This window comes from Trichechus manatus, unplaced genomic scaffold (assembly GCF_000243295.1).
Source record: "Trichechus manatus latirostris isolate Lorelei unplaced genomic scaffold, TriManLat1.0 scaffold00179, whole genome shotgun sequence".
Taxonomy (NCBI): domain Eukaryota; kingdom Metazoa; phylum Chordata; class Mammalia; order Sirenia; family Trichechidae; genus Trichechus; species Trichechus manatus.
Window position 1 is genome coordinate 1112871 of NW_004444115.1, and position 14903 is coordinate 1127773.

General features: G+C 40.3%; 1 protein-coding gene across 3 annotated transcripts in view; it reads right to left on the reverse strand.

Annotated features, from left to right (window-relative positions):
- The window catches only part of IWS1 (interacts with SUPT6H, CTD assembly factor 1), a 48657-nt gene extending 35128 nt beyond the window's left edge, over positions 1–13529 (reverse strand). For 2 of the 3 annotated variants that reach the window (XR_002825715.1, XM_023741357.1), the window contains exons 1-2: positions 13132–13529; positions 10975–11093 (exon numbers count right to left, since the gene is read on the reverse strand). Coding sequence is in view for 2 of the 3 variants with exons in the window: in XM_023741357.1 (XP_023597125.1) it covers positions 10975–11093; positions 13132–13165 (153 nt within the window). In the remaining variant the exon portion in view is untranslated. The remainder of the gene's footprint in view (positions 1–10974; positions 11094–13131) is intronic. The other variant, XM_023741358.1, reaches the window with a different exon arrangement.
- Between the last annotated feature and the right edge of the window lie 1374 nt (positions 13530–14903).

The window sequence follows — 14903 nt, forward strand, 5'->3', positions numbered from 1 at the left end:
AAAGAAAAGTTGAGAATTTAGAGGGTTAAAATGTTGTGGGGTTGTTAACCAATGTCATAAAACAGCATGTGTGTTACTGTTACATGAGAAACTATCTGTTATGTAAGCCTTCACCTGAAGTACAATAAAATATAAAAAAAAACCCCACTCCTGAAGCCTCTCCCATCTTTCTCTCTATGGAGAATGGACTTCCTGCTTTGTGTAGCACAAAGTGATGGTTAATGGAGTTAGAAAGATCTGGGGTCCAAACCCCAGCTCTGCCACTCTCCACTGTATGATCTAGGGAAATTTACTTAACTCTTCAAAGTCTCAATGTCCTCCTGTGATGGAGTTAGCAACAGTACCTATACCTTCAAGGGTTGTTGATTAAATGGATGTAAAGCAGCAGTTAACACAGTGCCTAGTAACAAAGTCCTTCATAACTAATTAATTACAAACCATTTATCCTTCAAGATCCAGCTCACAAACATTCTCCGTGAAGGCTGAACTGGTTAGCCATTCCCTCCTTCATATTCTCCGTAGCACCTTGTACTTCTACATCACTGAAAGGTATTTGTTCCCACATGTATCTTCACAATACCCTGACCTTAAGGTCAGAGACCATTAAAAAAAGTATTTTACTTTAAGAACCAAAAAAAAAATTAACCCACTGTCGTCGAGTCGATTCTGACTCATAACGACTCTACACGGCAGAGTAGAACTGCCCGACGGGGTTTCCAAGGAAGTCTGGTGGATATATAATCACCAAAATGAAAAAGAAACTGCACACAATAACGATTAACAGAAAAGAACCAAGGCAAATAACAGTGTTTTTTCCTCCTCGATTTGGCAGAATCAAAGACAAAGGCTGAAATCTACCTCAAAGAAAGTCTAAATGGAATCAAAAGAATGGATAATAAATAGGGTAAACAAGAACAACTGGCCAAGAATAATCTTCTAGATACTTTGATGTACTCCCTGTAGGAACACTTTCCTTATAGCAGCATAACCTCTCAGTGGTAAGATCCAAACAACAGCAAGTAGGTTACTGCAGCAGACTGCCAGCTTTATTCGGTTCAAAGTGCAGCTGGAACTAATGAGACAGTCACCATTTTCAAGGGTAGGTGGATGGCTGGGCGCACTGTGCTGGCCTAGAGTCAGAAAACAATGAAAAGCCAGGCTCCATTTCCACGTCACCTCTTCCTCAACAGGCCCCCAGTCTATTTTCCTCCCAAGGAATAAACACTCGACTTTTCTATGTAGTGGAAATCTATAGGTGTCTGGCCATATTTCCTTCAATATATTTTCCGTGAAACAGAAAGCTGACCAAAAAGCACATAGTTAAGTTCATGCTATTCAAGAGAATATTCTAGTGAAACAAAAAAATTGAACTGGCAACTAGTTATACCTAGGTCACATTTGAGAGCCGCCTCTCCACATGGTGCACAAATTACATTTCCCTTCTTCCCTATCTGCCAACCACAAAAAGGTGTGACAATTCTGAGTTCTCAAAGTGCATATACTAAACAAATCTATGAAAATCCTACTGAGGTTTACCTCCCTTTTAACAACCTAGGCAAAAAGATTTTAGTAACCTAAAAACAGATAATTAAAATATGTAATTAACCTATCACTGCATTTCCTTATAGATTTTTTTAAAACCTAACCAATGCTCAAGAACATTAAAATCTTATTTCACATGGCAAGCCTTTTTTGCTTTAAAATAGTATAGTCTAAATCTCATGAAAATTAACTCTGAACTAGCCCCCTAAGAAGTAATACCTACCCTAGTTACCACACAGGATAATTGTAAGGTACTAAAAAGGTATCCAAGCCCTGGTGGTACAGTGGTTAACAGCTCAGCTGCTAACCAAAAGATGGCAGTTCAAATCCAACATCCACTCCTTGGAAACCCTATGGGGCAGTTCTACTCTGTCCTATAGGGTTGCTATGAGTTGGAATTGACTCCACGGCAATGGATTTTTTGATTCTGGTTTGTATAAAGGGTATTAAGGCACCCTGGTGGCACAACTGTTAAGTGCTCAGCTGCTAACCAAAAGGTCGGCTGTTCGAACTCACCAGGGCTCCGCAGGAAAAAAGACCTCGTGATCTGCTCCCGTAAAGATTTACAGTCTACAAACAGTATGCGGCAGTTCTACTCTGTCACATGGGGTCGCTATGACTTGGAATCAACTCGACAGCACACAACAACAACATAAAGGGGATTACAGTTTTCAAAGCTGTTACATATTTTATTTAACCCTCACAATAACCTTCTCAGCTCCTTTATCAAGATGGCATAGCTGAGGCTCAGAGAGATGAAATAATTTTGAAATAATTTTTTCAGGGCCCTACAGTAATTAAGTGCCAAAGCTAGGATCTGAAACCATACTCTGGCCATCCCACCACACTGCCTTTCACTGTAAAGAGCCGTGCAAATACAAAATAGTATTATCATCTAGCCCAAACTTCATTCTTCAGTATCATCTTCTATTATGCTACTCCATTCTCCAGCCACAATACATACATAAAAATTCTCGAAATATACCAAGTTCCTGTGCAAATCTAGGCCTTTGTACATGCTAGTCCCCCTACCTAGAACTACCACCACCCCCAACCCCTTTTTTCACTTGGTAATTTCATACTCATTCCTCAGAGTCAGCTCAAATGTCATTTCTATTTAGCTCACCTCCCTCCCACAGCACTCTGTATGTGTCCTTTATGTAACTGCACATTGTACTCTAGGCACCTGTTTGCAGGCCAGCCTCACTCATCTGAATTATAAAGACTGCAGAGTTTGAGGCTTATACTGCTATGCCTAGCATATAGTAAGCATTTAAAAAATGTTTACTGAAAGACATGGATAGTAAACAATCACACACATTATACGAAAAAGCAATAATGACAAATTTAGGGAAATGCATTCCATTTTAAAGGTTTAATACCTTATTTTGAAACCATATGCAAAATTGGGGACACAGAAATACAGGGTGACTACCTCCTGTCACCCATGAGGTGCAGGGACAGTTGGAATAGAGAAGGAAATACTGAAGTTTAAACTTCAATATCTTTTTTCCCAACTTAAGAAACTAAGTTGTTCCCATATGCCCTTCCAATCTGTCAAGAAAAGACAATTCGATACCTAAGAGTTATAATGTTTTACTAAGAAAATACGTAAGAAAGACAAATGAAAAATAGAAGATAATGTGCACTGTAGAAATAAGGCAAATGCAGAAAAGTATAAAAACGAAAATTAAAATCACCACCCACCCAAAGACCAGTGACCGAAAATTACCACCATTTACATTTTGGTACGCTGCATCTTCTCTGTGTGAACTCACTTAAAAAAAATTAAACTAGGATCACAACAATTTAAAAACCTAAATCTTTTAAGTAACAAGCTGAATTCTCCAATGTTGTTAAATATTCTTTGAAAATGATTTTAATAGCTACACCATCATTCCTATAATTCTTCTACTAGTATTCTAAACAAATTTTCTGTATTGTTAAATATGTCATTTCCTTTAATAAGCCTACCATGCTTGCCATTTCAGTGTCCTCAACCCAAGGGTAGTTTCAGCTACTCACCCAAGGGGGCATTTGGAAACATGATGCTAAGCTGTAGGAAGAAGGGGCCATGAGCCAAGGAATGCAGGTAGTTGCTAGAACCTGGAAAAGGCAAGGAAATGAACTCTCCCCTAGGGCCTCCAGAAGGAATTAGCCCTGCCAACACCTCAATTTTAGCTCCATAAAAATACAGTTTGGACTTCTGACCTCCAGAACTGTAAGATAATAAATGTGGGTTGCTTTAACCAGAAAGCTTGTGGTAAACTGTTAAAGCAGCAACAGGAACCTATTAATTTACACTGCACTGCTTCATTTAACATAACTGTACTCTTCCAATACCCTATTAGCTTCTATAAAATATTTTTAACAGGAAAACAATCCAAAATTTCTTCTTAGGTGCTTTTCACCAGGCAAAAGGGCAAAAATTTAAAAAGGTTAATATAGAACTCAATGCTAAAAAGGGTACAACTGGCACTCTCCAACTACTGTTGTTAGATGCCACTGAGTTCGTTCCCACTCATAGCGACCCTATGTACAACAGAACGAAACACTGCTCTGTCCTGCACTAACCTCACAATCGTTGTTATTCTTGGGCCCACTGCTGCACTCACTGTATCAATCCATCTCTTGAAGGTTTTCCTCTTTTTCGCTGACCCTCTACTTTGCCAAGCATGAAATCTTCTCCAGGGACTGGTCCCTCCTGATAACATACTAAAGTACGTAAGATGTAGTCTCGCCATACCTGCTTCTGAGGAGCACTCTGGTTGAACATCTTCCAAGAAAGATTTGTTCATTCTTTTGGCAGTCCGTGGTATAGTCAATATTCTTCACCAACACAATTCAAAGGCGTCAATTCTTCTTCGGTCTTCCTTATTAATCTCCCAGCTTTCATATGCATATAAGGTGACTGAAAACACCATGGCTTGGGTCAGGTGCAGCCTAGTCTTCAAGGTGACATCTTTGCTTTTGAACACTTTAAAGAGGTCTTTTGCAGCAGATTTGCCCAACATGATGCGTCTTTTGATTTCTGGACTGCTTCCATGGATGCTGATTGTGGATCCAAGTAAAATGAACTCCTTGACAACTTCAATCTTTTCTGTTTATCATGATGTTGTTTTCTGGTCCTGTTGTGAGGATTTTTGTTTTCTTTATGTTGAGGTGTAATCTATACTGAAGGCTGCAGTCTTTGATCTTCATTACTAAATGTTTCGAGTCCTCTTTACTTTCAGCAAGAAAGGATGCGCGTTCTGCATAACACAGATTGTTAATGAGTCTTCTTCCAATCCTGACGCCGTTCTTGTTCATATAGTCCAGCTTCTTGGATTATTTGCCCAGACTATAGATTAAGTATGGTGAAGATACAACCCTGACACACACCTTTCCTGACCTTAAACCATGCAGTATACCCTTGTTCTGTTCCAATGACTGCCTCTTGATCTATGTACAGGTTCCACATGAGCACAATTAAGTGTTCTGGAATTTCCATTCTTCACAATGTTATTCATAATTTGTTATGATACACAGTTGAATGCCTTTGCATATAAAACACAAGTAAACATCTTTCTGGTATTCTCTGCTTTCAGCCAAGATCCACCTGACATAAGCAATGATATCCTTGGTTCCATGTCTTCTTCTGAATCCAGCTTGAATTTCTGGCAATACCCTGTTGATATACTGCTGCAGCCACTTTTGAATGATCTTCAGCAAAATTTCACTTGCATGTGATATTAATGATACTGTGTGATAATTTCCGCATTTTGGATCACCTTTCTTGGGAATAAGCATAAATATGGATCTCTTCCAGTCGGTTGGCCAGGTAGCTGTCTTCCAAATGTCTTAGCATAGACAAGTGAGCACTTCCAGTGCTGCATCTGTTTGCTGAAACATCTCAATTTATATTCTGTCAATTTCTGGGTCTTGTTTTTCGCCAATGCCTTCAGTGAAGCTTGGAATTCTTCCTTCGATACCATCGGTTCGTGATCTTACGCTACCTCCTGAAATGGCTGAACGTCAACCAATTCTTTCTAGCACAGTGACTCTGTGTATTCCTCCTAACTTCTATTGATGATTCCTGTGTCATTTAATATTTTCCTCGGAGGATCCTTCAGTATTGCAACTCGAGGCTTGTATTTTTTCTTCAGTTCCTTCAGCTTGCGAAATGCCGAGCATGTTCTTCCCTTTTGGTTTTCTAGCTCCAGGTCTTTGCACATGCCATCGTAATACTTTACTTTGTGTTTTTCTCGGGCCACCCTTTGAAATCGTCTGTTCAGCTCCTTTACTTCATCATTTCTTCCTTCTGCTTTAGCTACTCAAGTGTTCAAGGGCAAGTTTCAGAGTCTCTTCTGACATCCATTTTGGTCTTTTATTTCTTTCCTATCTAACAACCTCTTGCTTTCTTCACGTATTACGTCCTTGATGTTATCCTACAACTTGTCTGGTCTTTGGTCATTAGTGTTCAATGCATGAAATCTATTTTTGAGATGCTCTCTAAATTTAGGTGGAATGTACTCAAGGTCATACTTTGGCTCTCATGGACTTGTTCTAATTTTCTTCAGCTTCGACTTGAACTTGCATATGAGCAACTAATGGTCTGTTCTACAGTCGGTCCCTGGCCTTGTTCTGACTGATACTGAGCTATTCCACCATCTCTTTCCACAGATGTAGTTGATTTGATTCCTGTGCATTCCACCTGGTGAGGTTCACGTGTATAGTCACCGTTTGTTGTTGAAAAAAAGGATCTGCAATGAAGAAGTCGTTGGTCTTGCAGAATACTATCATGCAATCTTCGATATTGTTTCTATTACCAAGGCCACATTTTCCAACTACCGATCCTTCTTCGTTTCCAATTTTCGCATTCCAATCACCAGTAATTATCAATGCATCCCGATTGCATGTTGAATCAATTTCAGACTGCAGAAGTTGGTAAAAATATTCAATTTATCTTTGGCCTTAGTGGTTGATGCATAAATTTGAATAAAAGTCTTATTAAAACTGGTCTTCCTTGTAGGTATATAGATAGTATCCTATCACTGACAGCTCTGTACTTCAGGATAGATCTTGAAATGTTCTTTTTGACAATGACTGCAACGCCATTCCTCTTCAAGTTGTCATTCCTGGCATAATAGATCATGATTGTCTGATTCCAAATGGCCAATATCAGTCCATTTCAGCTCACTAATGCCTAGGGTACCCATGTTTATGCGTTCCATTTCATTTTTTGACGATTTTCAATTTTCCTAGATTCATACTTCGTACATACCAATTCCGATTATTAATGGATGTCTGCAGCTGTTTCTTCTCATTTTGAGTCATGCCACATCAGCAAATGAATGTCCTGAAAGCTTGACTGCATCCACCTCATTAAGGCTGACTCTACATTGAGGAGACCAACTCTTTCCTAGTTGTCTTTTGAGTGCCTTCCAACCTGAGGGGCTCATCTTTCAGCACTGTATCAGACAGTGTTCTGCTGTTATTCACAAGGTTTCCACCGGCCAATTCTTTTCAAAAGTAGACCACCAGATCCTTCTTCCTAGTGTGTCTTAGTCTGGAAGCTCAGCTGAAACCTGTCTGCCATGGGGGACCCTGCTGGTACTTGAACACCTGAGGAAAAGCTTCCAGCATCACAGCAACATGCAAGCCCCTGCAGTATGACAAACTGACAGATGCGTGGGGGATCTCAAACTACCAGTGTTTAGCAAATTAGGACAGTCTTCCTAGAGAATATCTATGGAAAGCCTTAAAATGTTTTAGCCCCTTTAAAGTAGTTAATTCCTCTGCTAGATTTCTAACAAAACAATAAAAAATGAGGATAAATGTTTATGTCCAGAAATTATTCAAGGCAGCTTCATTTATAACAGCTAAGCACTCTAAATGTCAGCAATTAGAGAATAACTAAATAAATAATAGTGCATCCAAACTATAAAATATTATGCATACGTTAAAAATTATGCTTAGGGATAATGTTTACTGACTTTGGAAAATACAAAACAATCCTAAGAAATTTAAAAAGTTATGTAGATGCAAAATGTATATTGTAAAATCTCAAGTTAGTTTAAAATATATACATACTTTATATACACAGGAGAGAGTAAAAATGCAGGAGAAAAAAATGTCAAATCTAACAATCATTTCTGTGGTGGGAATAAGCTCATTTTAATTTTCTTCTTCAAACATCTATTTATTTTCCAATTTTCTACAATACACACATTTGTTTCATTAGTTGAAGTATGCTTAAAGGTAAGCTTCAAGTAGTTGAAGATGCTTAAAGGTAAGCTTGCTTATGTTTACAACTAAAGTCCGAAGTTGTCAGATGATCATCCTAAAGGCTTCTCAGCTGACAGAGTCAATGCTGTCTACCAAAGTGGAAACTTACACCATTACACACTAAATGTACTGTAACGACGTTTACACAATTCCATATTCCCTTCTTTCTTCTATCACAGCAATCAGAGATCTTCTCTACAGATGATCCACTTCTCACCCTGGGAGTCTCTTATTCATTTTGAATATATTCAAAACAAAATCACACATGACTTAAATAATTACTACCTATGGTTAATTAACATATTAAATAAAATCTTGTCTGAATTTTTAAGAGCACATAAAAAACTGAGTGCCATCAAAATAACTAAAGATAAGCCTTTCCTCCACCTCCAATTAACCTCTAAACTCACCTTCTCTTACTCTGCCCTAGCCACACTGTCCTCCTTGGTGTTCCTTGAAGATATCATGCACACTCTCACCTTAGATCTTTGCCTGGAACATTCTTCCCCCTCATATTGCATGGCTATTCCCACATTCCCGCCAAGCCTCCACTCAAATGTCACTTTCTCAATAAGGCCTACATGGAACTCCTGATTTAACACTGAAACTTGCCCTCTGCCCTGGCACTCTTCATGCCGATCTAATTTTCTTCTCTCTTCACAGTATTAATTACCTTTAACAAACAATACAATTTAAAAAAATGTATATTGTTTAATGTCTTTTTCCCACCACCGGAAAATAAATCCAAGAAGAGAAGGATTTTGGTGATGCTGGGTGAGTAGGTGGGAGACTCCTTTTTTAGTCACTGGTTATGTCCAAAGTGCCTGAAAAAGAGCCTGACTACAGTGTAATGGATTTCTTATATATATGGCCTTTCTGGCTTTGGGTTTATAACTGCCGAAAAATAACTGATTTGGCTGTAGTCTGCCCGGTGATTGCTCTATTTTAAATACTTTGCAGGAATAGGTCAGTCTAATAAGCAAACAAGGTGTGTAAAACCACCCAATAGGATTAAGTGACCTTGTGGGAATTGGTAGATTACTATGCAAATTAAGTGACTGTGGCCTACCAAGGGGATTGGTCAGTTAGTGGTCCTGGTGGGAGGACCATGCCTTGAAACATAAAGGGGTTTCCTTACATAAGGGCCAATCCCACAGACGTTGAAGGGGACCTCATTATCATCAAGAAGAGCCTGGAGTGGAACACATTCTTTAGACCTGAGGTCCCTGTGCTAAGAACCCCCTAGACACAGGAGAGAGCACTATAACACTGAAGACAGTGAGACATGGTGGAGCAGTACAAGTGGCAGCAGTACAAGCAGCAGGAACCAGGAGACTGGTGCGAGGCGGATGAAGAAGGCTTGCCAAGCCATGGACCAAGAGAGAGCTGAGTGTCTTCGGGCAAGAGGCTTGCTGGTGGAGTAGGGTCCCTCCGGGCACTTGCTGGCAGAACTAATGAGCTGTAACACTTGCCCAAGCAGGGCAGAGGCTGAGAGAAGGTCCAGTGGTGGGCATGGCCAAGAGAAAGGCAAACTGCCTGCAGGCACGGCCCAGAAGCGGAAAGTTGTCTTGGTTGGAAACCGTCCTGACTGACAAACTGTATCCTGTCTCCTGAGTTGTATCCTATTATTTCCACTGATCCTGACCATAAGTTGTAACCTATTACTTTCCCAATAAACCACCTAATTGTGAGTACGGCGTGTGAGTTCTGTGTGGACACTGCAACAAATTACTGAACCCACTGGAGAAGTAGAGAGAAGTATCAGAAACGGTAAGAAAGTTGGAAGGAGGAGGTACGTCTGAGCTCCACTTCATAGGAATCAGTTTTGGAATGATCTTGATTCTCATCCCTCCTTGTGGACGCAGACGAGGTCAGATGCCACTAACTTATACTAACACATAGCACATGCTCAATAAGTATCTGTAGGATGTGTGAAAATACTAATGACACATCAAAGGACACAATCAGTGATATAATCTCTAAGAACTGTATCTACTACTTAAAATTGGACAATTTTCTGTGCATGTGTAATCGAGGGTAATATATAACATATAAACTCCTTAAAAGAAAGTTTGGTCATCTTTACTTTCTTAGGTGTTTCAGTTTGCTTCTACCAAAGACTTATGGATGGCTTATCGAAAAGTGCCCCAATTTTATTTTGTTAACATTGTGCAGTAGTCACTTTATTATCTGGGAGGGAAATTAATTAGTTTTTAAATATTTATGTATTACGTGAAATATGCTGAAATACTGTACAAAGATCCAATATGTCTTTGCATTATAAACAAAAATAGTTTTTAAAATTACATTTCTGTTGTTGTTGTTAGGTGCTGTCAAGTTGGTTCCAACTCAGAGTAATCCCATGTACAACAGAATGAAATGCTGCCCGGTCCTGTGCCATCCTCACGATACTAGGTATGTCTGAGCCCACTGCTGCACCCACTGTGTCAATCCATCTTGTTGAAGGTCATCTTCTTTTTCGCTGACCATCTATTTCATGATGTCCTTCTCTAGGGATCGGTCCCTCCTGATAATGTGTCCAAAGTAAGTGAGTGAGATGAAGTCTCGCTATCCCACCTATAAGGAGCTTTCTGGCTATACTTCTTCCAAGACAGATTTCTTCATCCTTCTGGCAGTCCATGGTATATTCAATTTTCTTCACCAACACCATAATTCAAAGGCATCAATTATTCTTCGGTCTTCCTTTATTCATTGTCCCCCATTATATATATTGTAACAGTTCAAAGTGAAAACCCTAAATCCCGATATAAATTTTAATAAGTGTGGTTAGTTGCCATCCAGTCACATCATTTTCAATTGGTATTTTTCAGAATTGCAAATGCTCAAATCAGATATCACTTTGGGTATGGGGAAGCCTAGTCACGTATCAAAGGCCTGGCCTATTTCTTGAATTGACATGCACTGCTGAAAACAGCCTAATATGTGAAATGAGACCCAACCAGAACTTTCTTTCCCTGTGATTTTGTAAGTAATCAGATCATATCTATTTATTCCTTTTCAATGCAGTTCTCTACTAATTTATACTCTTCTGTTCCTAGGGTTGGAAGCCTAAACTCTGTGACAGGGTCTCTACAACTCCTGAATAAAACAGCTCTCATAGAATACATGGGAAAAGCCTCCCCCAAGATGTTGTTTAAACAATACCTCTGAATGACGTTCTACACTTCCAGTGTCTGATCCAGAGTGCTGCTCATTTACAGCATCCTCAACGTCTGACCCTGAATCCCGTTCATCCTGTACTGGGGTAGCACCACCATCATCTGCTTAAAGATAAAACAAAAACCCACTGAGATGACATCTACAGCTAAAATAAACACATTGAATCAAGAAAAATATGAGCAAATATTACCACCGACAAGATATAACTAACGATGCTAATATTCTGAGCAACAGTACAATACTCATTATCAACAATAACATGTATAGTGACATATATGGCAGGAAAGATACCATAAAAGAAAGGCAAAGCTTAAGAAACATAACTAAAGACCAAGTCAACCACCTCTAAATAATAATGTGCTATTTATCTAACTAAATCAAGCTACTTCAACTTTGTTAAAACTGAGTACTTCTCTCCCCAACACTTACCACTCCCTAATGCGTTTTGTGATTTATCAAGTTATTTTAATTTGGATATTTCCTCACTTAATAAAAGTGCCATGAGAGCAGGGATTTTGGTTCAAAATTCTGAGTCCCTGGAGCTCAGAACACTGTCTGATACATAATGCTCATTAGGTTATTTATGAATGAAGAACACAAGGAATTCCAGTCTGGAAATACTGTAAACCCATTAAAGTAAAGCATATAACAATATAAAATGATTGATAAATATGAATTGCTACCTAACATTAACTAAGACTTTTAAAATACAAAGTAATTGTATTGAGAAGAATTCAAGGGCTGGAGAATATGGGAAGTCTCAGTCAGAGGTCTGATCAAAATAAACACATAAAAATAGAGCAGTCAACTCCAGGAAAACCAAAAAGTTGTATAAGAATGGAATCACTATCATACTATGAGCTACTTGGCTAAAAAGTAAAGAATATAAGTTTGAAATTTAAGGAAAAACCATATGCAACGGAAGATGGAAGAGACCACACAGAAGGCAAAATACTGTCATACCATAATAGGACATTAGTATAGAATACCTAAAAATTATGCAGCAAGAGATAGCATAAATTAGGAATATGAAGGTAAATACAAAGAATGGAAAGTCGCTGGAGGGGGTAAGTCAGGCACTATTTTTTGTTATGTCCTTTAGCACTTAATCTATGTACATGTGTTACACATGATTTTTTATAAAGTAATTTAAAAACAAATGATTGAAAAACTATTTTGAAAGCATTAAAAAACGTCTGAAGCAAAACAGCAGGGCACCCCTGGAAAAGCATTTTGCTGTCATTACCATTCACTGGCATGTACAAGGAAACGAAGTGAACTCAAAAGCGTTTTACTTTTAAACAATTATTTAAGCACTTTTGATACAGAACACCCAATGGAAATAAGCACCTCCACTGGAAGCCCCTGTAAACCTGTAGGACACATACGTAACGTTTCAGCACCATACTAGGCCCTGATTTATTCATCTTTGTATCTCCAGTCCCTAACACAGTGCTAGCACAGAATGGGGCTCAGAAGGATTTACTGAATAAAGAGAAAAGAAGTGTGTGTGTGGGGGGGGGGGGTGTAACTTTGGTGAGGACAAAGAGGAAAGATCTCAAGGTTAAGAAAAGGCACCAAAATCGCCAATAAGTAAATGCCAGGGGTACACTCCTTATTCTAAAATATTTATGCAACTTAAACAAGGGTCCTACTTTTTTTTTTTCTTTACTGGTAGCCAGTCTTGCAGGAGAGATTAAACTAGCACTCGACTTGAGGGCACACAAGAGCAACAACTTAATAAAAGTCTAGGTGGGATCCTCGCCCCCATCGAAAAGCTTCCTTGGCATCTCGGAAACACTCAACTCCTAAAAAATCCCCTAACCGGAGAGATCTCTGCTTTCTTAGCGCTTCGCACACAGAAGCTTAATAAATGAAAGTGGCTTCCTAATTTCAGCAAAAACCTTAGTTGATCCAGAAGACGGCTTTGACTCTAGAATCCCCTCTCCAAGGTTCTAACTTCGGGGACTGCAGCCAGCAGGCGGACTCTTCCCGTTGCACCTCACAGTCCGCTGCGGGCCGGGTCAGAGGAGGAAACATCTCCGCGGCTACCCACCCCGTTACCTCCGCGGCGGGGGGAGGGCAGGACCCGCGAACTACCCGCTCCGCCCCCTAACTCTGACCCCCAGGCCCCTGCCCTACCTGACTGGTCGCCACAATAATATTCCGAATCCATGGCGGGCAGGCTCTCAGCGGGGAGTGTCCGCGCCCCGCACCGCCCCCGTCCCCTCCTTCCCGCGGTGTGTTCCTCGGTGGCGCGGCCCGGTGCCCTGACCCTTCCGCCCGACCAAAGGGTTTGGGGGACCTCTGAGCAAGACAGCAGCAGTAGCGACAGGCGAACGCTCCGACCGGGAAACGGATATGCGCGCGGGTCAGCGCTCTACTTCCCAGAAGCACCTCTGGGACCAAAATGGCGTCTACCCGCGACCCTCAAAAGAATGCAGCGCGCAGGCGCCGCCACCCGCCAACTGGCCAATGAGAAGACGAAGCGGCAATGACGCAAGGCCTGGCCGGAAAGGAGAATGCTGGGAAAAGTGAAGGGGCTCGCAGGCTTTGGTTAAATACCTTGTCCCGGGAGTATCCTGGTGTGTCCTCCGTGGAGATGATAATATTATTTTCTTGGTTTTGTCTCCGCCCTTTATTTGAGGCACTCCTGAGTCACTCTCGAACAATGATCCATTAAAACGAACTCGTTGCTATCGAGTCGATTCCGACTCGTAGCGACCCTATAGGACAGGGTAGAACTGCCCCCATAGGGTTCCCAAGGAGCAGCTGGTGGAGTCTAACTGTTGACCTTTTTGCTTAGCAGCCAAGCTGTTAACCACTGTACCACAACAAAGACCTGCGAAATTTTCCGTCATACTGCCACTTAACTACGGCTCCCGTCATGCCGCGAGGCTCTTGGCTCTCGCGAGCCCTCAGTACGTGGAGTAAGTGGCGCATTGCTCTCTGGAAAGGTAGTTCAAAGCCTAGTGAGATGATGGCGGTAGTTAACTGGCGCGATCGAAAGTGCCGCCTTTGTAGGCATTTTTCGACCTTTTCTTTCTTTCTTTTTTTTTTTTAAAAAGTCTTCGTTTGTATTTTACGAGCCACTTGGCCAAAAAGAGAAAGTACGGATATTTGCTTCCAGAAAGATCACTTGATGAAACCCTAAGGAGGTTAAACTTTTCCTGAGCCTGGGGCTCTGGTAAAACTGACGGTTAAGAAATCCTTTGTACCCTTTTGTATTCCCGGAAGGGGTTTACTGTGAAGAACCACCCTTGCCCATATGACTTTGATAAAACTCGCTGTCCAACTTTTTTATGACTCCCGTAAGACTCACAGATGACTCCCTTGTTTACCTGTGATAAAGTCAAACAAGCGTTTCCACTTTTGCCTGAACCAGCTAGAAAGGCTAGACACAGACCCTTGAACTCCCCCTTTTTTGTCTCATGAATAAATAACTGAGATTAGAACTGTTTGTGTCCTTGAAACTAGCTGGACACAAAGATAAACTTTTTTGTTCAGCTGAACAATTGAAACTTAACATGTTTGCAAAATAATCCCAACTGTGTGTCATTCTGTGTTTCTCCCTATAAAAATCTAAGGCAAAACTACCCTGCCAAGATGGTTAGATCTTGGGTGCTCTGTCTACTGCAATAGCCTGAATAATGTCAGTTTTTTGGTTCTTTTTTTTGTCTTTGACAAGGAGAACTTCTTTTTTTTTATTTTATTTTTTATTATACTTCAGGTAAAGGCTTACAGAACAAATAGTTTCTCATGAAACAGAGGTACACATGTTGTTTTATGACATTGGTTAACGACCCCACAACATATCAACCCTCTAACTTCTCAACCTCTTTTTTTTGTGGTGAAAATACACATAGCCAAAGATACACCATTTCGAAAATTTCTGCAGACACAGTTCAGTGACA